General features: G+C 47.3%; 1 protein-coding gene across 3 annotated transcripts in view; it reads right to left on the bottom strand.

Annotated features, from left to right (window-relative positions):
* The window catches only part of RAPGEF3 (Rap guanine nucleotide exchange factor 3), a 52,349-nt gene extending 31,132 nt beyond the window's left edge, over positions 1–21,217 (bottom strand). Inside the window, exons 1-3 of one of the 3 annotated variants that reach the window (XM_083729188.1) lie at positions 20,474–21,217; positions 19,568–19,786; positions 1,588–1,641 (exon numbers count right to left, since the gene is read on the bottom strand). In XM_083729188.1, the coding sequence (XP_083585314.1) occupies positions 1,588–1,641; positions 19,568–19,786; positions 20,474–20,581 (381 nt within the window). In that variant the 5' untranslated portion in view covers positions 20,582–21,217. Of the gene's footprint in view, positions 1–1,587; positions 1,642–2,914; positions 2,975–4,847; positions 4,950–10,528; positions 11,233–19,567; positions 19,787–20,473 lie in introns of those variants that run through there. The other 2 variants (XM_083729189.1, XM_083729190.1) reach the window with 2 other exon arrangements.
* Between the last annotated feature and the right edge of the window lie 4,202 nt (positions 21,218–25,419).

Below are 25,419 nucleotides of genomic sequence, written 5' to 3'. Positions count from 1 at the left end.
CAACCTGTGAGTCAAAGCTTTGCATAAATGGGAATGTATTTGCTTGGCAGCAGAAGATGAGAGACAGAGCTAGCCAGGCTTCCCCGCTCAGGGTCCCACCAAAGGCACTGGGATAATGAACCTTCTGGCTCAGTCTCCAGATACTCAGTATCTGGAAAGCCCAAAACTAATTTTGGATTTGGGGGAAAGCAGGGAGGAGAGGAAAGGGATGTTATGCATAGTTGAACAAGTTGTCGTTTGCAGAATAATAAATATACATGAACAATTGTGTCATATTTATAAACACTTGACCTCCAAAGTCAGATATTTTTGTCTCTGGTTCTTTTCAGCCTTCTACTCACTGTTTCATAGAAGCTCAAAGGTTCAGTCCTAAGAGATCATCAGTATGGGCCGTTCTTGTTTCCATTGAATACAGAATTTCCTTTTAAAAGCTGATTGTTTTGAAGGGAGAATACATGGAAACAGGTTCGTTTTAAACTCCTCTGTCAATTTGGTTTTAAAATCTGATTTTCTTCCAACTTGCATCTTGGCTAGGATGATTGGCTCTCAGCCAGACATGGATCACAGGCTTCCGACCAGGCCTCTCAAGTACTTGCCAAATAGAACAAGAGAGGCATGGAGTCCCTATAAGATTATTAGCCTTAATATTAATAATAAATACCTAGTGTGTCTATATTTCTATATATCCCCTTTGACTGCCTGCAGCACTTCACAAACATGGCCTTGTTTCAATAATCACAACCACCTTCTGAAGTAGGTGGGTGTTAGCCTCCCGCATATGGGGGAACAGAGTGGGGGCAGGACTGAGTCTGAGAGAGTGGTTTGCCTAGGGACACGTGGCAGATCCTTGTCAAGAACTGAGACTTGAAGAAAGGGCTTTCTGATTTCACAGTCATAAGAACATAAGAATAGCCTGCTGGCCCATCTCGTCCAGCATCCTGTTCTCACAGAGGCCAACTAGATGCCTGTCAGAGGCCAGGGAGCAGAAGACGAGCCCCAGAGCCTGTGCTCATCACCATCTGTGCTTTCCAGCAACTGGAATTGGCAGTTGTGATTTCACCAGGCATCATCCAGCACACCTGCAAACTGATCTTCACAATCATGAGGACTAGGAACTTTTTTAAATATATAAAAAAATGCAAATAGAGATTTGTAGCTTCAAATTCCATGGGACAGACAGGCCTTTTCTACAGCTACACCTACATCATGTAACACCTTGCCCCTTGAGGTTCTTATACTTCTGCCACCAGCCAGCTTCCACTGTCAGCAAAGACCTTTTCAGGCTTTTGCTGCACCACCATGTACTAATGGGATTTTAGTGTGCAAAAGCTCCCATGAATGTGGCATAAGCCTCAGAAAGGTGGGGTGGAAATCTAGAAGAAGAAGAAGAAGAAGAAGAAGAAGAAGAAGAAGAAGAAGAAGAAGAAGAAGAAATGCTTGCACACATCCCTGAAATACATACACAGACCTGTGTGAAAGGACACACATCATACCACAAGCCTGTTAGCCCTTGGGGAGGGGAGTAACCGCCCCCACTTTTAGGCTGTGCTTCCTTTGTCCCTGTCAAGACGGCTGTTTGATACTTACCTGCTTTAGGCTGCGGCCAGGCACTAAGGCTGATTCGGTGTCTGGAAGAGGGGTCTGGAAAACAAAAAGATCAAGGACATTTCCTTAGTCCATTTACAAAGTGAGGAAGGGGCTGTCGGTTGTGTGTGTTAGCCCAGTACGCAGCCCAGTGCAGAAGCAGGGCAGGCAGGCGTCCTCCCTTGCAAAGGAAGTGGTTCCTCATCCCTGCAAAAGAGAACCTGTGCGGGGGGGCGGGGGGGACAGTTACCAGACTGACCAGATGTCACATGTTAGGCGCCCACTGAGGCACAGTACATCCAAAGGGAAGAAACGCCATGCGGTGCCACAACCCATGCCCCCAAGCCTTCGACAAAGGAAAACAGGTGTCTGTCTGACCTTCATTGGGCAAAAAACGGCAGAGTTTGGTAGCCAAGTCAACTGTGGCCAGAATGCTAATGGGAGTTGGCTCTGGGGTGGGAAACATGTGGCTCTCCAGATATTGCTGGACCACATCTCCCACCATCCCTGACCATTCCCCATGCTGGTTGGGGCTGTTGGGAGTAGGAGTCCAGCAACATCTGGAGGTGCCACAGGTTAGCTACTCCTGAGCTAGGAAGTTTGTTCACACAATGTTGAGTAGGACTTCCCACATGAATTTGAGCCCCATCACATGATTACACCTGATGGGGAACTGGGAGAAGTAACATAACGGCACGGTGGTTGAGATTCACTAAAGGAGAACGGCTCAGAATGCTGATAGTGTACAAACTGATAACTTAAGATGCCTGAGGCAAAGGTAGCAGATGAGTATCACACCTGGATATGCAACCTGCCTCCATTAAAGATAAATTAAAGGTCCAAAGGGATACAAAAGTTTTGTCTATTTTGATCTGTTTGAGCTGTGATGGTGGTCCCTTCACATACATACGCATCAGTTGATAGGCATCATGTGATACTGCTCTCGTCATGTGATGAGCATGCAGGTGCAAACTCATCCTGAGACCCACAGCAAGGAGAAGCGGAAGGGAGCTCCACCCCTTTCTGAAAATCAGCATGCAGCAGAAACTCACACAGAGTAAGAAAATAGTTGTCAGATGTTGGCCTTGTGACAAATGGTTGGCTGGAGATTAGCTGTGCTCTGGGTGTGGTTGGTGGGAATGAGTTTTATATGTAAAAGATTAATAAGGATGCCTTTAGGAGATGTTACTGTGGTGGAAAAGTCTTGTCTCAGAAATTTCATTTAGTTGCCAGTGATGCTTTATATGTGGATTTTTTTACTGCATTTTAGCATTTGATTCTTACTTGTAACCAGTGCTGTTTTTCTAGAAAAAGAGGTGCTGGAACTCGCCATGAAGACCTCCCTTGTTCTCTTAGAATGGCAACAGCGCTCACCTGAGAAATGGTGGAGCTGGAAAAAAGGCCTACTTGTAACTCTTTTGCTCAGAGAATATTTTGTTTACCTGCTAATCATGCTGCTTTAAATGGGAATCTCATTGCATTTGATTTTCTTCTGAAATTTTATATTTTTTCCATTTTGTCATGTTCCATTTGATGTTTTAAGATAGGCTGTAAAACCACTTGGATATTTTTTAGAACCATGTAGAGGTAGAAAAATGATTTAAATAAGTACATAAATAAAGATTATACTTTCAAATAAACATATCTGAAGCTTTATGCAGAATCTACAGAGATCCCCCCCCGAAATGTAAATCAGTATAAAAATGATTTAAATAAATGGTTTATTTTTTACTTACTTTAATAGACATATTTCCAGGGACCAGCCTTAAGCACAGCCAGACCTACAATGAGGTAATGTGAGGCAGCTAGCCCAAGAAGCGGATTCTGTGTTCCATTACAGATGGAACTTCCTACAAATGAACCAGATTTGCTACAGAACACAAACACAACTCTAGTTCAAGTGTTTGCTGGCCAGAAAGCTCTGGAATTTGGAGTGGTATCATGATAGAGCCCACAGAAATATTTCAGCCTTTGAGTGGTTTGCCAAGTTACCAATAGTTTCTTGAGAAACTGCCCAGCACAGAGAATACAGCGCAAGCCCCAAGAAGCATCTATCCTGGCCTGAGATAGAGTAACACTAAACAATATTCAAAATGGAGGGGAACATCCAGAGAGACAGAGGAAGACTCTCAGAGCTCATTTCTGATGAGAATACAGGCACAGGAAAGGGTACTCTGCCCCTAAATGCAACCAGAAAAGCCCCAAATGCACGACCTACTTGTCCCTATCTCATTCAGTTACGGAACAATCCTCACTGTGTCTCCTGAATTTCAATTGTGACAAGGAGAGACACCAGAAGCACATCTTCAGCATCCCAAAGGCACATTTCATGTGGCCACCCAGTTGTAAAGCCTGCCGGGCTCCTCCTGCAAAGTGAGGTTCCGCTGGAGCGGGGCTGTAGCAATGTGTGTGCTTGTAGCTGTAGCAATGTGTGTGCATGTCCTTCTCCCTGCCCCACAACCAGTGGGAAAGAAGTTTGGGTCTGTGTGTTTCTAGGCTTGGGGTGGCACATTCCTGTGATGAGACTTCTGGCACTCAGGAGCTGCGCACTGCTTGCCCACTTACCATCCTCCCTGGGGCTGCACTGATCCCCACCCCCAGCCAGTATCAGGGAATATCTGAACCACCGTCCTTGAGAGCACATGTGCGTCTGTGCAGCTGTACTGACCATCCCCTTCTCAGTGAGTGATAGCTAGTAGGAAAGGATAAACAAGCATGACAGGGTAGATTTGAACCAGTGACCTCTCTGGTATGTTTGTGCCTACTTTGCAAACTGCACCACAGAATCCCTTTGCCTGGTGCAGCTTCCTACGTTTGGATCCTCTCCTGCAGGGGGGGAGGGAAAATGTTCTGTGCGATGGAGATTTCAACCTGCGACTCCTGAACATGCTAGTGGAAGATCCCTTAGCCACTGCCTGGTTTTCTGCTTTGTTTGTGCTCTGTGGGGCATAGCAATGTGATACGACGCTCCTCCAGCTCAGCCTTCAGAGGTGAGCTCCCTCCAAGCACACACTGCTGTCCTTGTATTGGTTGGCATAGGTGATATTTCCAGGGACACTGGAAGAATGTCTGCTACTTTTATGTAATTTCTCCACCCCAAGGTTGACATCAGACACAGCAACTGTGATTCACTTAGCTGAGATTCTTGCATTGCAACAGCAATTCTGGCATTGCAGGGGGTTGGTCTAGATGACCGCAGGGTGCCTTCCCAACTCTACAATTCTGATTCTACAAACTGCTCTGCCAGCATAGCACCAGAGTACCTCTGTCCTCATCTGCAAAACTCATCTGTCAAGTATGATGCTTACTGCAGTAGGAGCACTTCCAGCTACTGTAACCTCAGAGGTGATGGGAAGGTGCTCTGCGCATGCTCTTAAGACAAGGACAGAGAACCTCAGCTTGAGGGCTAACGGAGCCCTCCATGCCCCTTTCCCAGCATTCAGGAGTCTGCCCAGGCCACACAGAGAGACAGACTCTGCTCCATGTCCCTCTTGAGTGGTCTTAACAGGGATGGAGAAAGGTATGCTGAGAGGATGTGTGTGTGCAAAAAATCCTTTTGCGTGACAGGAATTTGGCCTATTGCACAAAGGTCAAAAACACATCCTTTTCTCCTCCCATTTTTACCTCTGATCCAGCCTACAACCAGCATGTGGCCCCCAGGAAGCTTTCCATAAAGAAATATGGCCCCTAGGCTGAAAAGCACCCCCTCCCCTGCTGCAAAACATTATTTTATTTCCCTGTGTTTATTCTAGGTCAGAGTTCAGACAGCAAACATGGGCTCCAGGGCTAAGCCCGCCACACAGGGCCAGATTGAGGTTTGATGAGGCCCTAAGCTACTGAAGGTAATGGGGCCCTTTATATGTCCAGCTGTCCTTTGTCAACAACAAATTGTCACTGTTTTTTGTGTTGAATATATGCTTTATGGTAATCTATGGACCTAATAGGTCTCTAAAGCCATTTGCACAAAGCAAAATATGTATTTTATCAAGGTAATTTGTTTCTTCTCTTATATTTTGGAAATATACATCCACCTTTTTCCCCTTTAATTTTTTTGGGGGGGCCCAAAAGAGTGAGGCCCTAAGCTATAGCTTGTTTAGCTTACACATAAATCCAGCACTGCCGCCACAGCACCAACGGGCCCTATTTTAGCACCTTTCTAAAATCAACGCATTTGAGATCAGAGGGAGTGGGCAGGCCATGCAGCAGAAATGCCCTGAGTCTCAGGAAGACAGCCTCCCTTCCCAAGGTCTCTTGCCAGTTCTCCAGGACTCCTCATTTCCCCAGCTGTGGAGTACAAACAGCACCCCGCCCCTTGGCGTGTTTACACGGCAAATATCACAAGGGCTGCCATCTGTCAGGAGCTGGAGAAATGCCTCCAGACTCAGCAGGTAAGGGAAGAAACACCCGAGAGGCTTCAGCAACCGAGCCCAGCAGGCAGCCAGCCAGGGAGGCCCCAAATTCTGCCGAAGCCTCATCACATTGCCTTGTTTGCCACCCAGAGATCAGAAGAGCTTGCTAATGCCAAAGTGAGACACCCAGAAGTCACCCTGCCTTTCCCTGAAGCAATATCCTCGCGCATCAAAAAGCATGCAGAAAAATAAATGGGTTCGTCCCTAAGAGCTTACCTAATTCATGCTGATATCTTTCACCTGCCCAATAACAATTTAATAATAACAATTTAAACACAGGAAAGTAGTGCGTAAAGCAGAGTGTGTTGTGATGACCCCCAGGCTTTGGAACTCCTTGCCCCTTGATGTACACCTGGCCCCCATCACTGGGGGTTTCCAAAAAACATGCAAAGGCGTACCTTTTCACCCAGGCTTTTAGGAATGTGCAATGATTGTTTCCTTTCTGCAAATGTTGTTATTGGTTGGTTTGTCGTTCTAATTGTTTATCTACTGCATTTTTTTGTGTTTATGCCATTGTAATCTACTGGTCTTCAACTGGTGGGTCAGGGCCTGATCCAAGGTGGATTGTCATAGCAGCAGCACCATGCAGATGTGATGCAAAAACTTAATTAATGGGTTCCAAATGCATGTTTGGACTACAGCTAAATCCCAGGTCTGAAAAGGTTGACTACTGTTGTACTCAACCCCGACATCTTTGGTGAAGAGCTAGTAATAAATATGCTAAATATATGCATAGCTCCTCCCCATAGGTTCCAATTCCCACCTGCTCCCCCTAGGCCTCTTTTATCTTCCCTACACCTTTAGACAGCCAGAGGTCAGCTTGGTTACCCACAGACCCACCCAGCACCTGAAAAAGGCCCATCCTGCTGAGATCTCATCAGAACAGGTGCTTTGGCAGCCACACATATTACCCCCAAAAGAGGAAATACATCTCCCTCCTGAAAAAGGACACATATTCCCAACTCATATTCGCATAATCTTTGCATAGAATAATATATAGGCGGCACAGAGGCAAGTTTTCACATACCGTATTGGCCTGAATATAAGCCACACCCACAAATAAGCCCATAAGGTTGTGAATATAAGCCACACTTTTCACGGTCAGAATTTGGGAGGAAAAAATAGTGCAGCTTATATTCGGGCCGATACAGTAATTGCTGTCTTTTTTTCTTTTCTTTTTAATGCATCTTGGCATAGTGAAGAAGGCTGTGGCCAGGTGGCCTGTCCGCCTGCTCTGTTAGATGTTGGGAATGGAGTTAGCTGTTAGCTGTCTCCCCTAGTGCACCTGCTCCCCTGCACTCCACTTTCTGTTGCATCTCTCCTCATTCCTTAGGTAGGGCCAGCTCCAGGTTTGAAGAGACTAGTGCACTAGCTGACGGGTCTCCTCTGTTGGTGGGTGAATCTCTGGAGGCAACAGTGCTCCAAGTAGCACAGTCTAACCTCAAGTTCACTTTCTCACAATGGCCTCAATGTAATGTTGCTTTGGGGGGATTGTGGGAAATTAAAACAGAAGCTAGAGCCAGCCTCCTTGCTCTGCTTGGAGCATCAGAAAAAGGGGGTGGGGACTAAGGTGTCCCAAAGATGCCACGCTGTCCCGTTGATGTTTCTATCCCAGGCGAGGGCCTGGTTTGGAATGAAATCTTAGCCTGTGCTTTTCCACTGACCTCCAATCTTCCCTTCAATACTCCAAATAATCAAAATCCTACCATTTATTGCTTTCTAGGGTTTAAGGAGGGTCCCCCCAAATCTATAATGCATTTGACACTCTAGGGTGACATTAAACATGGATCCCAACTCTGAAAAGGATGAAGATGGCTGATTGCTGTAATCACTGCAACTCCTTGTAATCACAGTAGCTCTGTTAAAGAAGCCTGCCTAATCTGCAATCTCAGAAGCTGTTACATCAGCAGGGCAGGCGTGCCAAGCATTCGTGCCAGGGGCCTTGTGCCGCCTCCTGCTTTGCCAAGATAATGTTGAAAAGGTGAGCAGATTAGGCCCAGAAGCACAGGTGAGTCAACCTCCCAACTGATGTGCAGCTGGACCAGCTCTTTCCAAAGCTTATGAGCACCTTCACATTGGCCCATGCCACATATCTACCTGATAAATTAATCCACCCATGCACATGCTAGTGCTTATGTTAGTCCTCAGCATCTAGGGGGGCAACATCTGCACTGCAGAGGAACTAACTCCTGTTTGAGGCTGAGATGATCAAAATTATTTACAACATGTGGGACCTTCAACATAAGATTGCAGTGTAGCCTCACCATCTCATGGAGTACTCCTGTGCAAGGTTCCTGCCAACCAGACTGGCCCTTCTCTGCAACACTATTAGTTGTAAGGTGCTCAAGCAATGCATTCCATTCTATTCCCCAACAACGCTCCTTGCCAGGTTTTACATCCCCCCGCCCCCCAAAAAATACACTGGGTGTTCTGTGGTTAGTGGGTAGTGAGCCTGCTCAGTCCTCACTGGGCCGTTTGTTGGCCCCTTAGCTTGTTTTTCCTGAAAAGTGTGGGGTTTGTTTTCTTTCTTATTACTGCAAGCCTTGGGCTGCTCAGGGCATGCTAATAAATTCCTCTTGTTTCTCAAAAACCCTGCTTTGGCTCCATTTTCATCATCACTCACTACCTGAGTTTGCTATTAGAAGAAATAATATATTTTGGAGGCATGGAATAGTCCTTAGCCACAAACAAAGTGTCAGGAGCTGGAGTCGGGAGCAGGTCAGAAATAAAACACTCAGTGTCAACTAAGTTAACTCTTTATTCAAACAAAACAGCTCGGGCCTAGTGATCCCAGCAACTCTTCCCAGTAGGTCTTGTCCCAGTAAAGCAGTTGCAAGAACTGAAGTCTTGAAGGACTCTAAGGCTCCTCTCCTGGGTCCTTTCCGAGCAACCTGAGGCTCCTTCATCTTGTCTTTCTTTGCTCTGCCCTCTTCATTCCTCTCTGTGTTCTGGGAGACCAGTGGGGATAAGACCTGGTCACAGCAGGAAGGGAAGACTCCCTAGCTTCTTCAGCAGCCTGCCTCATCTCTGTCCCTTCTCTCCAGCCTCCACTTCTGCCTCTACCTCTGGACTGCTCTCTGCCACAGCCTCTTCCTGCTCACTAAACCCTGTTACCAACACCTCCTCCTCCCAGTCTTCTTCCTCTTCTTCTGACCACACATTGTCATTCCACCACCAGTCCCCTGGCTCTGAGCCTTCTTCCCCTGGGGGTTCCCTAGCTGTTGCTTCTCACCATTTTTCTGCATCCAGCAGGTCCATGACACAGAGCTGCTTTCCAGCAAGTTCTGTTGCCACAGAAGCTACTTTCTGCTGCCATAAGTGAGCCAGTTTTGGTACAGGGAGTTCCATGTGATAAGACACCTAAGCTGCTCAGTCCTGTGGGCTCATAATGGGTAACAACAATTATAAAGCCTAAATATAAATCACTAATGAAAACCAGCTTTTCTCAGTTATAATGCTAGCTGTTGAAAGCTTGCCACCCCGAAAAGTTCAGAATTAAAAGGGCAATTTTTGCACTGCTGAAATCAACCTAAAGGGAGGACACCTTAATCAGGCAATGGTATATTTCAAGTTTGATAACCCTTGTGTTCACTTTAGTTTATATATTATTTCCTGTGTTTTCTCCAAGGACCTAAAGATTAATAATAATAATAATTTATATCCTGTCCTCCCTGGCCAAAGCCGGGCTCAGAGTGGCTAACAACAGTAAAAATAGCACAATTTACATAAAATCACAGTCAATTAATTAAAATACATTATAAAGTCAATTCAGAATCGAATTAATGGCAACCATTGGGCTAGAGTTCTATGAGGATTACAGAAAGAGGGGGTCAGACTGTGCCTTGACCAAAGGTCTGGTGAAACAGCTCCGTCTTGCAGGCCCTGTGGAAAGATGTCAAGTCCCACAGGGCCCTAGTCTCTTGGGACAGAGCGTTCCACCAGATCGGGGCCACGGCATATAGTGCTGTCAGCCCCACATTTTATGAGAATTTGAACCTGGTCTTCTTGGTCTAATTCCACAAACAAACCACTACACCACAGTGCTAACGAAGCATTTCACTTCTATGAGGCTCACACTGGATTTTCAGTGGAGATTAAGTCACATTTCATTACCACGCTAGAAAGAAAAGCCAGCATCTGCCCCCTTAATCATTTGCCATGAGGATGGAGCTGTGAAGGTCATCTGAAAATGGCCTGTGGCCCAACCGTGTTTGCTCTAGAACCACTGCAGCCACCAACAAACACCCAGCAGGGAAAACCATGGTAAACTGCAAGATAAGCCAACACTGATTTATTTCCAAACCATTATTGATCAGGTGTGATGAGGTGGCAGAGGAACTTTCACAAGTAATTCCGCAGCAAAACAAAAGTAGCCAGTAATTATCAATGCACCATCAGTTACCCACTTTTTTTCCAGCTGTGCCTTTAGGCCAAATTACCTGGAGGTATTTCTTTCCAAGGAAATAGCCGGATTTTAAATAGATATTTAGAATTCCAAGGGAGACAGAGAACGGCACCATTTTCCCTCTCCTTACCTCGGGGTCAGGCAGGTGAATGCCTACTGAGACCATTGGAGCTGCAGAAAGGGGTCCAAGTTTTATAAAAGATGACACAGGCTCTGCTATTTTGGAAGCAGCAGATCCTTCTTCACTGCCATATCCTGGAGATGTAGCATTTTACTCTGTAGCCACACATGCCAGACACCCTAGGGGCAAAGCTTGGCCAGAAGAGGACCAGTCTGACCTGTTTCTTAGCCAGACTGTTAGAAAAGCCTGGGATGAAGCGTCAGCAATTAACTCCATCAGTCCTGTTTCCAAGCAGGAGGCGACTGCTTGCCAAGGAATTAAGAATCAGATCACTCTGTTTGGACATGTGGCCAAATTTAGTTGGCTACTGATTCAAAAACACACAAAAACCAAGCTCCTCACTCCTGGCTTACTAACAGTACATGTGAAAAGGATATTGGGGTCTGGCTTAACATGAGTCAACAGTGTGATCAAACAGCAAAAAAACCCTAATGCTATCATAGGTTGCATCAGCAGAAATATAGTGTCCAGATCAAGGGAAGTAATAGTCCCATTCTCTTCTGCCTTGGTCAGACCACACCTGGAATATGGTGGCCAATTTTGGGCACCACAATATAAGGAGGATATTGACAAGCTGGAACATGTTCAGAGGAAGGTAACCAAGATGTTCAAGGGTCTAGAAACCAAGCTTTATGAGAAGCAGTTGGGAATGTTTAGCCTGGAAAAGAAGAAACCGAGAGGCGATAAGACAGCCATCTTCAAATACATAAAGGGCTGTCACGTGGAAGATGATCCCAGTACACTAACACTCCATCAGACCCTGCTCCCCAACAATGGGGGGGGGGGCACTTTAGCCATAGCTTCTCTCTATCACTTTCAGAACCAGCTTTGAGACAGCCAGTCTGTTGTTTTTTCCACACGCACAAACAGGCAGAGGAAGGGGAGAAGAATGGCATCATCCTTTTGAGAAAGATGTACGGTCCGGCTATTTAGTTTCTGGGACAACACATCACCAGTACTTGGCCATCTTTTTAGTTATGGAAAGACCCACTTTTTCCAACCAGAGGTTTCTCCCAAGCTAATGCTGTCCACCTGATTTGACCTTTTTAGCAATATCTTTTTACAACCATGGTCACAGCCCAAATGTCACTGCAACATGTTTCCTTAATTCCCACCACTATAGGACGCATCTAGTCCTTTCCCCAGTCTAACCAAAGTGCTGCTTCCCTTGAAGCAACTACACTGATCTTTATCTTTCCACCACAGACCCTTCCCCCTCAGAGTATCTGTAAACATTTTGGAGCAAATTTGGCACTAGCCAGGAATGTAGACTCAAAGAGGCAAGAGACGAGCCATTTTTAGCACACAGAATCACTTACGTCAGCACATTTATGAAGTGTGAGAAAACAACAGCAGAACAAAAGGCTGTTGTAAAAGATACGCCATGGTGCATGGGCTGATTCCAGCTGTGCCACTACAATGGGTGAGACTGTGTAGGTTGAAATGCAAAGCCCACATGAGATGCACATTGGTTTCAGATGCAACAATGGTCAAAGCCAAATGGGCACCTTAAAGGTGCTTTAATTATCACTCTGTAATCTCCCCCCCTTTCAGTTTACAAGTATTACCACCATTCACAAATAAAGCTTTTTGAGCTTCAAATGTCACCATGCTCGTCTCAAATAGTGAGGTCCAAGGCACTCCCCAATTTGCCTCCCTAGATGATGGTTCATAATATACTGTAGCCTCACTCAGATGCAATTCCATCATGGCATGTTTTGTGACATTCTGGACAGTGTGTGACCTTCACCCCTCTCCATTTTCTGCATTACCTGCCTACCAGGTGACCTCTCTGACTAAACAGATCAGATTGGGGAAATGCCTTTTCAATTTGCCATGGCTCTTTAAAAGGGCAGGGATGTGTACACCAGTAGGGACACACAGGGTAGGAACCCTGCCTCCCTCCAGATATGGTTGGCCTACAATTTCCCATAATCCCTGACCATTGGCTCTACTGGTTGGAACTGAAGGGAGCTGGAGCCCAGCAACAGTAAACCATAGACTGAGGTTGCAGATGATCCACTTAGTCAAATGAATGACTAATTAAACATCTGGAGGGCACCAGGTTCCCCACTCCTGATGAGCACACAAAACTGATGAGACAGCTACAAAACTGGCAAGCCTTTCCCAGCACTGTCAGTTTCACCACAGACTGGGCAGTGGGGGAGAGAAATGGAAGGGCTGGCCAGATAGCAGATTCCCATAGTCATGTAAAAAGTAGAGAATGTGAGTCAGGGGGGCTTTGTCCCCAGTGCAGCAGGACCCCTCTTAGTGGTCCTAGTTCTACGCTAGTTTAATCCTTGGCATGCAAGTGTTCTGTGTGCAGAGTGCGAGTGGGTGCACATTGAGAAACAAAAGAACCTGTCCCACATGGGCAGTGTAACGGAAGAGGGAGCAGAAGGGTGTTTGACAGCAGGGGAGCGTGATGGAATGTGGGCTGGAGTTAGAGTGAGTGACAGGTGGACCGTGTCTCTCAAGAAGACAGTTGAAGGCTGCTGGGAAAGAGAGAGGCAGAAACAGAGAAGGAAGAAGGGAGGGACAGAGAGAGCTCATCCAAAAGACCTGTCCATTGAGCATTCACCCTCCTTCACTTGCACAAAGCTTACACACTAGGTTAGATGATACCCTGTATTCACTGAGCATTTGGTTTACTTATGTGATGGTTATGCAACAATGAGCACTCGCTTTGGTTTGCTTGCACGGTAGCTACATGTCTTCCCATTAATCAGTTGTTTATCCCACACTTTTTAGTACAGTCCACTGGTCACTTTCCTAACAGCAATAAAGCCTGTTGTGGGTTTTTGTTTTTGTTTTTAATGTGGATTTGTTGCATCAGAACACTGCAATCCACTTTAATGGCACAAACCTAAATTTCCTCTATGCAGCTCACTGTCTCCTGCAAAGTCAGTACTGGAGGTGACCAGTGAATGAGATGGAAGGGATAATGAAAGCCTAAGTAAAGGTAGCTTTTTCAGGGTTCGTTATGTGAGGTAAGGGCAGCCTTCCAGATGTTTTGGGACTACAACTCCCATCATCCCTAGCTAACAGGACCAGCGGTCAGGGATGATGGGAATTGTAGTCCCAAAACATCTGGAGGTCCGAGTTTGGGGATGCCTGCCCCAGGCCAGGCTGGCTGGGACTGATGGGATTTGGAGTCCAACAACATTTGGAAGTCACCAAGCCAGGGAAAGCTGGGTGAGAATATTTGAACTTCTCTTTTAGTATTCTGCATGAAATGGCTACTTGTTCTAGGTACTATATTCTAGAAATAAATACATGTTTACTGTTTTAAATGCCAGTGTTCTAGCCTAGGTTGATTACAAGGTTGGTGTATGCCATCCCACATGTCTAGTCAAACAACAATGGAGAGAGAGAGAGAACCCTTTTGCCCGCTATGACTCAGTAGGTGTGGCAGTACTGTATTGCAAGGACCATTAAGGGGCCTCTAGACTCAGCAGAGTAGCTGATCACATCACCCTCTGGGCCTCTAGGGGACCCTGAGAACGTCACAGACCATCTGTAGTAGCAAATTCTAGGGACAGGTTTGCCATGGTGCAGTTCAGGAGCCATAACTCAGTGGCAGAGTACATGCTTGGCATCAATACCTAACATGACATTCTGTGGCTAAAATTATTTCTGGGAGCAGAGCTGGGGAAGACCTCTGCTTGTGACCCTGTATTGCTGCTGCCAGTCAGGATGACTTGGCATGAAAAAGCTGCCTGTATCCTCACCACACACCTGCCCAACTGTGACTAACCAATCTGAAGGCAGCCCATCATCCACGCATGGGTCCCAACGCAGTGCATGCAGAGAAAGCTGGAAGGGATCCTCACCACACATTCAGGCACATTTGGGCTGGCTGCCTTTTACCATTGCTCATCTTCTTTCCTGGTGACTGCATTCCTAGTAGAATCCTAGAATTGTAGTGTTGGAAGCGAACGTGAGGCTAGGCCAACCCTCTGCAATGCAGTCATCTTTTGCCCAACATGGGGCTCAAACCCATGTTCATGAGATTAAGAGTCTCACGCTCCACCAACTGAGCTGTCCTATGCACACTTTCTGAATAAACATGCAGAGGATTGCACTGTTAGCTGCTGAGACGGGATATCAATTGAGTGAAGCAGAAAGCGCAAGACCTACCGGCTCCTCCTTGCCTACACATCTGATTGCTATCCAGATTTTTCTCCATGTCAGCAAGAGAGTCTTTAAACTCCCACGAGGCAAAGATGGGAGCCTGTCCAATATAATGTGCATCTCAGCTGCACTGGCCAGGGGCCTCCTGAACCTTTAATATTTGTGTGGAAGAGGAAATTTCAACAGGTGTAGCTTGTCATGCCTGCTACACCTGCTTAAATTCCAACACAACTATTAAAGGTGCAAGAGCTGTCTCTTTGTTTGTATCTGGATTCCTTAAGCTTGGCTCTTCTTCATCCTCACACAGTTGTCCTGAAAGATGGGCTCCTTTTATCCTCATGGTACTAAAGAGGACTAGTGGTCATCAACAACAGGTGGGGTGATGACCAGACTGTACCATTTCAGACTCAAGTAATGAGACGAGGTCTCAAAACAACTGAAGGCTCCTTCATAAACACACCCTAATTCTCTGCATATGAAAATCTAGGTGTCAGGTAGTGGATAAAGATATTTTTGCACCTAGGAGCATTGCCTCATACAAACCCAGCCACACCACCTGCTGCTTGGGAGGAGTGGAAGTAACAGGTAGCAGCTGTGCCCTCACAACCTCCAGAAAACCTACTGCAGAGCTGAGCCCTGTATCACCTTGTGCAGACTCTAAACCACAGCAGCAGGGCTGGTGAATCTTTACAACATTCCTGCAAGGCGGGCTGGTATTATTTTGCACAGAAAGGGGGGCTAAGGCTTTGTGGAACATGGAAAGCTGTTTTACATCAGGTCAGACTACAGGTCAGCCCAGTATTGTCCACTCTGACTGGCAGAAGCTCTCCAGGGGTCTGTGGCAGAGAGGGTCTTTCCCCACACCAGCTACATCAATCCTTTAACAAGATATGGAAGGTGATCCTAGGGCCTTCAGAATGAAAAGCATGTGCTCTTAGCTATGGACCTTCCAAAGGGCTTGCTGCTGCATTCACTCATGGAAAAGGAAAGAGATGAACCAGGAAAAGGAAAGAGATGAACCAGGGACTTGGCTCTTAGCTGCTGTAGGAAACAAGCACAATCTGAAGTTGTTTCTACCTTTGGTTCCTATCCCATATGTTTGCCTTTAGCCCTTACAAAATAACATTCCCAGATTCCCAGGATTAGACAGCTGATAAGTTGCATTTAAGCTGTATTCATTGCTGCTCCCACTTACTGCAGTGAGCGGCCGGATTCTGTCTTCTGAAGGCAGCATCCTCAAGCTCCAGCACCCTGCCTTCCTCACCTCTCTGATTTCCTAATACAAGCAAGTTGCAAGCAAGTTGAAACAGCATCAGCCCCAATTGTGTCCTTGGGGTATCCCATTGTTTACATCCCCACCCCACTCTTCCCCGACGACTGCAGCCCCTGTGTTGTTGATCAGGACAGCTGTTCTTCCGGCAGGCAGCGCCAGCTCTGAGCGTCCAAGCAACTTCCTAAGGGGCTGTCACCTCCCCCACTTTCCTGCCCGTGGCTGCAGGGAGAAGAGAGTCTGCCTGTCGCCAGAAATCCGGCCTGCACGGGCAGCCAGCCAAACCTGGGGCCTGCCGTTTTCTTCCTGGCTATGTTTGGCTACTTCTGTCCCCAAAAGGCCATCGCCCTTCCTCAGACCAAAGAGAACAGTCAAGAATTCCCCTGGGGAGCCTCCTTCCTCTGGGTTTGATTGCATGGTGGACTGGGCTGGTGACCAAGCAGGCTTGTATGGAATGAGGACTGTTTGCTTGGTTTTGGAACAACTTCCTAGAACTCAGGGACTTGAGGATCTGTCTGCTTACATATGTTGACGTATGCTGCATGGCTTCATTGACAGCCAGTGTGGTACAGTGCTGGACTAGGACTTGGGAGACCAGGGTTCAAATCCCCACTTGGCCATGAAGCTCACTGGGTGACCTTGGGTCAGACACTGCCTCTCAGCCCTGCCTACCTCACAGGGTTGTTGTGGGGATCAAATGAGGAGAGTGGAGAAGCAAGTTCCTTGGGGGGAAAGTGGGATATAAATGACAGGAATTTCATTTCTCCTGGTTGCCTTCATACCAAGGTGAAAACCTTGGTCTGCTAAAACAGCTTTGGAAATAATAACCAAGTGTGGGGCTACTTCTGAGACCAAGTGCTTGTCTTCCACCGCTGAGTATTGACTCCCTGCCTTCTCATCGAAGACTCGTATTTTCAGAAAGCCAGTTCAAGTGCTCTCACATACTGGTCAGATGCAAGCTATTGGCTGCATTTATTTTCCTGCTTGTTAGAGATTGGTATCCCACCCTTCCTCCAAGGAAATCAGCTCCAGTTTTTGCCTTATGGCAGTGCTGTGAGAGAGGGGAGGCCAAGTGACAAGGCTTTGCCCAAAGTTATCCAAGACAGTGTCCCTTCCCAGTAGAGTCCAAGAGGGAGAGGGCATGGGGACAAGATTTTGTCACTGTCCCATTTCTTCTAGAGGTCTGTTGTTAACTTCCCAAATTCTAGAGACGAAAGGGTATGTTTAAAAAACAGCAGCAGCATTTAAGCTGGAGTCCTGGGGGCAGGGAGTGGCCTCCTTGCCTGTTAGCACTAAAATAAAAGAGGGAAAATAAAGTGACTTGTGCTTGTTATAACTTGCTTCCTCCAGAGAACCAGGAAAGGAATCTATCATCTCAAAGGGGTGGATGGTGGAGTAGACCAGTTAGCAATAAGCGGGAATCTCATTTGCTCCAGATGTACCACGGCAATGAACCAATGAGCATAGTGGTACAACAATTTTAAAAACTTCCACCAAAGCTAAGGGGGTCCGGGATGGCTCCAAATTGAATGGGGGACCATGTGTTGAGAGTCCTGCATTGCAGGAGGTTGGGCTAGATGACCCTCGGGGTCCCTTCCAACTCTGTAATTCTATGATCAGAAGCAAAGGACTGCAAGAGGTAAGGCTGTTTATGAACCCCATGACTCATTGATCCATCTCAGATTCCTGGCAATCCCAGCTTTTATTTTATAGTGAAGATTACATTTCAAACTATGTTTCCACACAAGCAGATGTAAAGAAGCCCAATGGCATTAGATGCAGGCTTAAAAAAACAAAACCATGTGTTATCTCTCTGGTTCAATCCATGCAACTGATTTATAGATACTACACTAGTATAAAGCTAGAACTCTAAAAAAAATAAATGAACGATTTCTTTTTAAAGGAATCTAAATTCAGTGGAAGGTACCAGATTTCATATGTGCATACCTGTGGGAGTAAGCAATCTCATCTGTAATTAGATCTTGATGAAGGTAAAGGTACCCCTGCCTGTACGGGCCAGTCTTGACAGACTCTAGGGTTGTGCGCTCATCTCACTCTAGAGGCCGGGAGCCAGCGCTGTCCGCAGACACTTCCGAGTCACGTGCCCAGCGTGACAAGCTGCATCTGGCGAGCCAGCGCAGCACACGGAACGCCGTTTACCTTCCCGCTAGTAAGCGGTCCCTATTTATCTACTTGCACCCAGGGGTGCTTTTGAACTGCCAGGTTGGCAGGCGCTGGGACCGAACGACGGGAGCGCACCCTGCCACGGGGATTCAAACCGCCGACCATGCGATTGGCAAGTCCTAGGTGCTGAGGTTTTACCCACAGCGCCACTCACGTCCCTTTGATGAAGGTAGGGATAAGCAGTCTTGATCCACCTCAAAACAGCTAAACTCTAATGATTTTCCTTGTGGGTTGGAGATGTTAAGCAGTTTGTGTGAGAATGATCCAGCATGGTTTGTGTGTGAATGCAAGGGATCCCAGGGCTTAAGGACCCAAAGGACACATTTGCTCCTATACCTTCTAAACATTTGTCCTGTTGATGCTTCTGAATAGGTCTGCACACAGCACAGCTTCTACCCATATGCAGGATTGTCTTATGTTCTCCACATGCATTAGCCTGCTCATTCCTAGACTAGTGCAATCTATGGGTAATACTGACCTAGCCTACATGGTGGTTTTGAAGATTACTGAGCTGGTATGCAGAGCACTTTGCATACTCAGAAACTCTAAATAAATGCTTAATAAATAATAATAATAATGATGATGATGATGATGATGATAATAATGTGCAGTCCATGTAGGAATTCTAGAACTCCAAAACCTAAGGGGCAGTAGAGAATAGACCTCAACAGGGCTTACATCTTGACAAAATTCCTTGGGATTGGCATCTGTCCCTACTTACTTGGGAGCAAGTCCCTTTGAACTCAATGGGACTTACTTCTGAGTAGACATACAGACGTGTGCATATTATTTAATCTCCTGTCAGAGATACAGTGCAGAATAACTGAGCTCCTTGGAAGAAGGCAAGGTACAAATGTGAAAAAACAGACTGGATGCCTAGTGGCTTTAACCATTTGCTACATTGCCACGATTAGAAAGGGTGTGTGTGGAAAGAGACAAACCGAGCAAAGCCAGTGGCCACACAACTTCTGCAGAGTGCAGCACTGAAAACAATTGCGACCAAAGAAGTAAAGTGGACAGGCTGGGTGCTATGAACACTGGTCCAGGACACACTTGAGAGAGTGTTTGTCAGCCCTGTGCTAAAAGGTTATGCACACACACACACACACACACACACAGAGAGAGAGAGAGAGAGAGATTCTGGTTATGGTTCTGGAGCCAAGAACACGCTGAACCCTGGCCCTGTTTGTGCCAGTGGTTTTGCTATCACATTGACTCACAGCAGCCTGCAAAACCAGCTCTGGGCATAATGACAAACAGGCAGCTTATCCTGACTGGCTCCACATGCTCACTTGGGGTCAGGAGAAGCCTCCCTGTCCTTCAGAGCCACCTGCCTACCCAGTCACAACAAAAACCACCTGTTGAGATGCAGCATCCAGCTGCAGAGCATCGGTACTCACCCATCGGATCCCCTGGATCCTGGGGGCGCTGCCCACCTGCCCCTCCAGCTGGATCTGATAGCTGTAGCTGCGGAACAAGTGCATCTTTTTCCAAATCACTTCGAGAAGACTTTCTTCTGGGATGGGATCCATGAGCCCCTTGGGGAGCTGGGGCAAGTCTGAGACGTCACCAGGCAGAAGCCCGACATTCCACCTTCTTCCCTGTCCCCTCCATGCCACCTTGGGGAGCAAAGGAAGCAGTGAGAAAATAAAAAAGGCATTTTGCTCATGCTGCATTCTACCTGTGCAATGGGAGGGCTGGGCTTCTTAGGAGTTCCTCTGCCCCCCCCCAACAGCAGTACTGTAATATTGTTGTTAATTGTATTTCTGTATTACTGCAATATCAAAGCACTCCAGGGTGCTTAAAGCACGTTGACGACACTGTCTTATACTCCTAACGACAACCCTGCAAGGTGGGTGAAAATGCTTAACTCCAGGGACTGAAGGTAAGAGCAGTTTTCCTTGCCTAAGGCTACCACTTAAGCGATATTAAGGGTGACATCTGAATTCAGAGCTTCCTGGCTCACAGCTGGCAACTCTAGCATGCCTCCGTTCTCATAGCTCATTCATCTGCCAGCCAATATAGATGGTGGCTGCGCCGGGCATCTGGCAAAAGTGGTGCCGTTTCGTCGTTCTTCCATGGACTCTGGTCCGCAAAAGCTTGTGGCTATCAAACATCCGTTAGCCTTGGTTGGAGGTTTCACGAGGTGGGTTGTTTTTGCGGCTTCCCCTCTGCTGATGCCGCTTTTCGCAGGCTTTTAACTCAGCTACTTATAGCTCGGCGCCCGCACATCCATCCGAGGCGCTGCCAAGCCCGCACCCCACCTGTCGCCAACAGGTAACCTTCCTCGGGCGCCACGCACTCACCTTCATGCCCCCTACTCGGCCCGCCTGAAGAAGCCTGTCCAGAGTGGGGGCGCTCTCTTGGGGGCCCGGATGGATGACCTTACGGGGAAAAGAGGCGAGCCGAACCATCCTCGGGCAGGAGAAGCCCCGAGGAAGCCAACGCGGAACCCATTGGAAGCGACGGTTTTTCGGAGCCGGTACAGTACGCGCTTTACGCAAACAGCCCTGGCCGGCTGGCCCGCTTAGACACGCGCGCGCCCCCGCCCGCTGGCGCTGAGCAGAAGCCGCCACCAGGATCTTGCTCTGGGCTTCCTGGTCCCACACTCACTCGCCCGCCCGCCCGCCGTGCCCAGGACGGAGAGCGAGGGCTCCGGCAGCGCCTTCCCTCTCCGCCAGCCCGGCAAGCAAGAGCGCGACAACGCGCCGCCGGGGCTGCAGGCAGGCAGGCGAGCGCCTGGCGCGGCGCCCGGAAGCTCTGGGCTGCAAAAGGCGCTCGCGGAGGCCGGGAGCGCCACGCCCCGCCGCCCGCGCCACCCCACCCGGGGCTGGGGAAGGGACCTGGCAGGCAGCAACGTTTCGCTTAAAGCGAGTCTGGAGGAGCTCGAAGCAGCCGGACCAGCGCCTCGGCAGCCTTCAGAAAGCAGCAAGGAAACGGGCCCCAACGCCCTCCTACAAGGGCCGGCCCAAGATATTTTGGCACCCAGGCAGACCACAAAATGTGCCCCCTCTCCGGGCTAAAGAAGAAGGGGTGAAGGAAGAGCTACTACATCACGAACAAGGAGGCAGGGAAGAGCTATATCGGTCACAAGGGGTGGGAGGGGGAATTGGTTTGTTTTATGTTTATTTTTTATTTATAAAATTTGTATACCACCTCTCATCCAAATATCCCAACAGAAAAATACAAAAACAAACAAACCAATAAACCCCGCTCCCACAAACACATTTTAAAAGCCATAGCGCCCAGCTCACCTGGCTTTGAGAAGGCAGAGGAAGGGCTGGTGGGAGACCCTCAAATGTTGCTGGGGGACACCAAAAAAATCCTCAAGGGCAGCATGTGCCCCTTGTGTTGGACCACCTTTGTTTAGGATGATGTTAGTCTGAATTAGTCACTTAATACATACAGGGGTACCTCGGGTTACAGACGCTTCAGGTTACGCCATTTCGGGTTGTGCACCACACTGAACCCGGAAGTACCGGAATGGGTCACTTCCAGGTTTCGGCCTTTGCACCCGCGCAGAAGCACTAAATTGCGCTTTGCACATGTGCAGAAGCGCTGAATCACGACCCGTGTGTGTGCAGACATGGCTCTGTAGGTTGCAAATGCTGTGGGTTGCGAACGTGCCTCCTGCACGGATCACGTTCACAACCCGAGGTTCCACTGTAATTACATTTTCATTCTGGACTTACAGCTGTCCATGGAGGCACAGGTCAGGGCGGCTGTCTACCAGCTCCATCTGGTACACCAGATGAGATCCTACCTGCCTGCACATTGTGGCACATGCTTTGGCTCTCCTACTTAGATTACTGCAATGTGCTCTGTGTGGGGCTACCAGTGAAGGTGACTTAGAAACCAGTCCCATCAGATGTCAAGGAGATAAATAACTACAACCTTTAGAAGACATCTGAAGGCAGCCCTATATAGGGAAGTTTTTAATGTTTGATGTTGTATTGTGTTTTTAATAAACAAATTTGTTGGGAGCCACCCAGTCACTTGGGGGACATGTTAAAATACCTATAAACATACTTCCTATTCTCAATATATTAAAACACAGAGATACACATGTGCAGCAAAAGCAGACATATTAAGTCAGGCAGGCTGCAGATCCATCCAGCTCAGCGTTGTCTACAGTGGGCCAGTCAGGATACAAGGCTGTCGTCTTTCCCAGGCATATCTAGAAATGCCAAGGATTGAACTTGGGACCTTTTGCATGCAAATCATGCAGTTCACCACGGAGCTATGCTCAAGGCCATCGTAAGCATATCTGGCACCGTGGTGCAAAGATCCCTCCCCCCTATTTCCCAGAGTTGTCAACCTTTTTAAAGGAAAGGTTCCCGAGAGTTGTTGACCTTTTGGTAGGGACCTGACACCACGCTTTCACATTATCTCTGACAAGTCCCTAGAACAAAATAAAATGAAAAGGCAGAAAAAAATCTAATGATGTCCTCCATTTCAAAGCAAGACTCATTCAAGACTCAGCAGTTCTTCTAATTCATCCTCATGATTCAAATTACTACATATCAAAAAGTTAAAGCACTCACCAGTTTGTTGTTCTTTAAATAAATTGATAAAGACACAGACAATGAAGTTCCCGGCCAATTTGTGTTTAAGTACAAAGCTGACGTTTTCAAATATTGTGGGGGGTGGGTGTAAAGCAGTGACATCCTGAACCTAAAAAGGACCCAAAATATGGGTCACAGAGGCTGCAGCCCTAACTGCACTTACCTGACAGTAAGCCCTGCTGAATCTAATAGGACCTTAAAACCCACCCCCGTCTTTAAAGGACTTTTTGTCGGTATTTGTTTGTTTTTAACCACTAACTGCATGGAGAGCATGCTCTCGAGTCCATCCTTACCTCTGAATTGAGTCCTAATGGTAGTGCGCGCCCCCCAGCTTTCCCCTCCCACTGCCTCAAATCTGAATGAATCCCTCCTCCACCTTTTTCCTCAATGGAAGGGGTGGGAGGCAATGTTCTCGGCTCCCCTCCCCCTCCCCGTCCTCCCCACCCCTGCCGCATGGGCTTCCTCAGCAGTCCTGCTACTGCCGCAGGGTGGGCAGGTGGGAGAAGGGTGTTGCATAGCTTTGCACGCCGCTGCCACTGCCTCCTCTCCCAGGCAGAAAGTGAGAGAGCGTGGCCGGCTGTAGAAAGAGCCGCCACCACTGCCCAGCATGTCCTTGCAGCTGTTCCTGGTCAGTCCCGGACTCCTGCTGCTGGGTGCCCCTGATGGGCAGGCACCATGGCGCAGGGTGCCACTAACCCTAATGGGTAAGATGGCCCTGACTATGGTCCCTCCTCCTTGCCGCATCTAGGGGCAAGAATAATGACATTTGACATGGTGCTGAGTACATGATTTCATCCACTGAAGTCCCGTGACCTAATGCAACACCTTATACATAACTGCTTATGCTATGGTGTTACCTCATTCAGTGGACCAAACTGATTTTATCTACAGAATTAATTGCCCAAGACAGGGACCAAAGACGTAGTGGGGAGAATACGAAAGATAATTTATAATTAAATCAATTTGGGGATAATTGGATTTCTCACCTTAACAAAACAATTCTGCATCTTGAAAAATGCAAAACTTAGTTAAGAGAATCTAAGACAGTGAAAATTCAGCGTGGCATCACAGTTGGTACAACTTTGGGCTAGATTTTATTTGGTAGAAGAATATCCCCAATATCCTAAACCAATTAGTTAATACAGTACTAACTATTCTGCTCTGAAGCCCATCTCTCAGAAACACACAGTCCTTCATGGGGCCTTATTTACTTAACACAGAGGAAACACACCAGACTTATCTTGAATCAAATTCAAAAAGCTGCAAAAATTAATCAGTCATCAGATTCAGATCAACAATATTCAAAAACAAGTCACAATCTTACCTCACTGATTAATTCAGTTGTTAACCACGTTGAGACAAGTCATATGGGTTTATAAAGCAATTGCTCAACTGAACCAGTCCTATTCCAATATTCACTTGCATCACAGGTCAATCACCCAGTAAAATATCACCCCCTGCACCTTGAGACACCAACCCGTCAGCCACCAGATTTGATGAGCTGGTCTGTATGAAATATTAAATTGATCAATTTCACACATAAGCGCCAGGTTTCCTAAGGCACAGACTGAAGGCCATTCAGTCCTGGCTCATGGCAGCTTTTACTGGCATAAATGAGAACAAGGAGATTGAGTCTGGAGATTAGGCAGTTATAATAGCGCTGTCTCTAATAGCCAGTAAAATCTTGGAAGCCTACTTAAAGGCTTCAAGGAAGGAGCATGTGTGTGAGAGAGATGCAGAGGCTGCCTTCGGAATGCCGGATGTTTGGGCCCTTGGCTTGTGCCTTTCATTTTGGCTGTGTCCATACTAGGCTATCCTAGTATCCTGGGTTGCTGTTTCCATATGTGCGTTGATGCATCTTCGTCCACACAGGAGCATTTCAGTTTTAGGCCTCTCTAATCTATCTCAGTGTTTCCTGTCCACACTGGGGGGCTGTGCTAGATGGGATGGATATATTTGTTCTTTGTGCTGTTGTCCTCAGCCCACAATTACAACACTCTCACTCACCATGAATTCCAGAAACCTGAGGTACATGGCAGTCAGGTGTGCAGAGGCAAAATTGGGCAGAGCAACAAAAGTGGATGCTCCCTTTGTCCAGTAGGCTAGTTACTTTGCAGACTCACCCCCTCTCTTCCTCCTCCCCCCAGGCACGCAAGAGCCATTGTCAGAGTTCAGGGACACATTCCAGCCAGGCAAAAAGCAGTGTAGGGTGCAAATCAGGGCCAGGGAGGAGAGTGACAGCAGCATGATAGAACTTAACATAAGAAGAGCCCTGCTGAATTCAGATCTCACAGCAGCCAGCCAGATGCCTGCAGAAACCCAGCAATTGTGACCTGAGCACAAGAGCCCTTTCCTCACGGGACCTTTGCTTGTGTCAGCCAACCAACTGTGCACCCACAACTCTAGAGGAAGAAATAAAAAGGCAATAAAGACAGAATAGGTTTGTGAAGATTCCAAAATACTTGTCTCGAATACACTTGGGGGCTGTCAGATGCAGCATTCTCTTCTATCTTCAAATGTACTATTGCTGTAGAAAAAAATCCAAATTGGGGAAAACAGGCTGAGATTCCATCAGAACTGTCTATTTTGTAAAGCAACCCAACCAAGAAAGGATATCCTTGCTGATCCACAGGAAATGGTGCTATGACACTAATTCCTGCTGCTTGAAAACTCCAATTCCCATCAGC

The sequence above is a fragment of the Podarcis gaigeae genome (assembly GCF_964106915.1).
Source record: "Podarcis gaigeae genome assembly, chromosome: 2".
In the NCBI taxonomy this organism is placed as follows: domain Eukaryota; kingdom Metazoa; phylum Chordata; class Lepidosauria; order Squamata; family Lacertidae; genus Podarcis; species Podarcis gaigeae.
The sequence above is the reverse complement of the archived record's forward strand: the minus strand, read 5'-3'. Positions and strand labels throughout refer to the sequence as shown.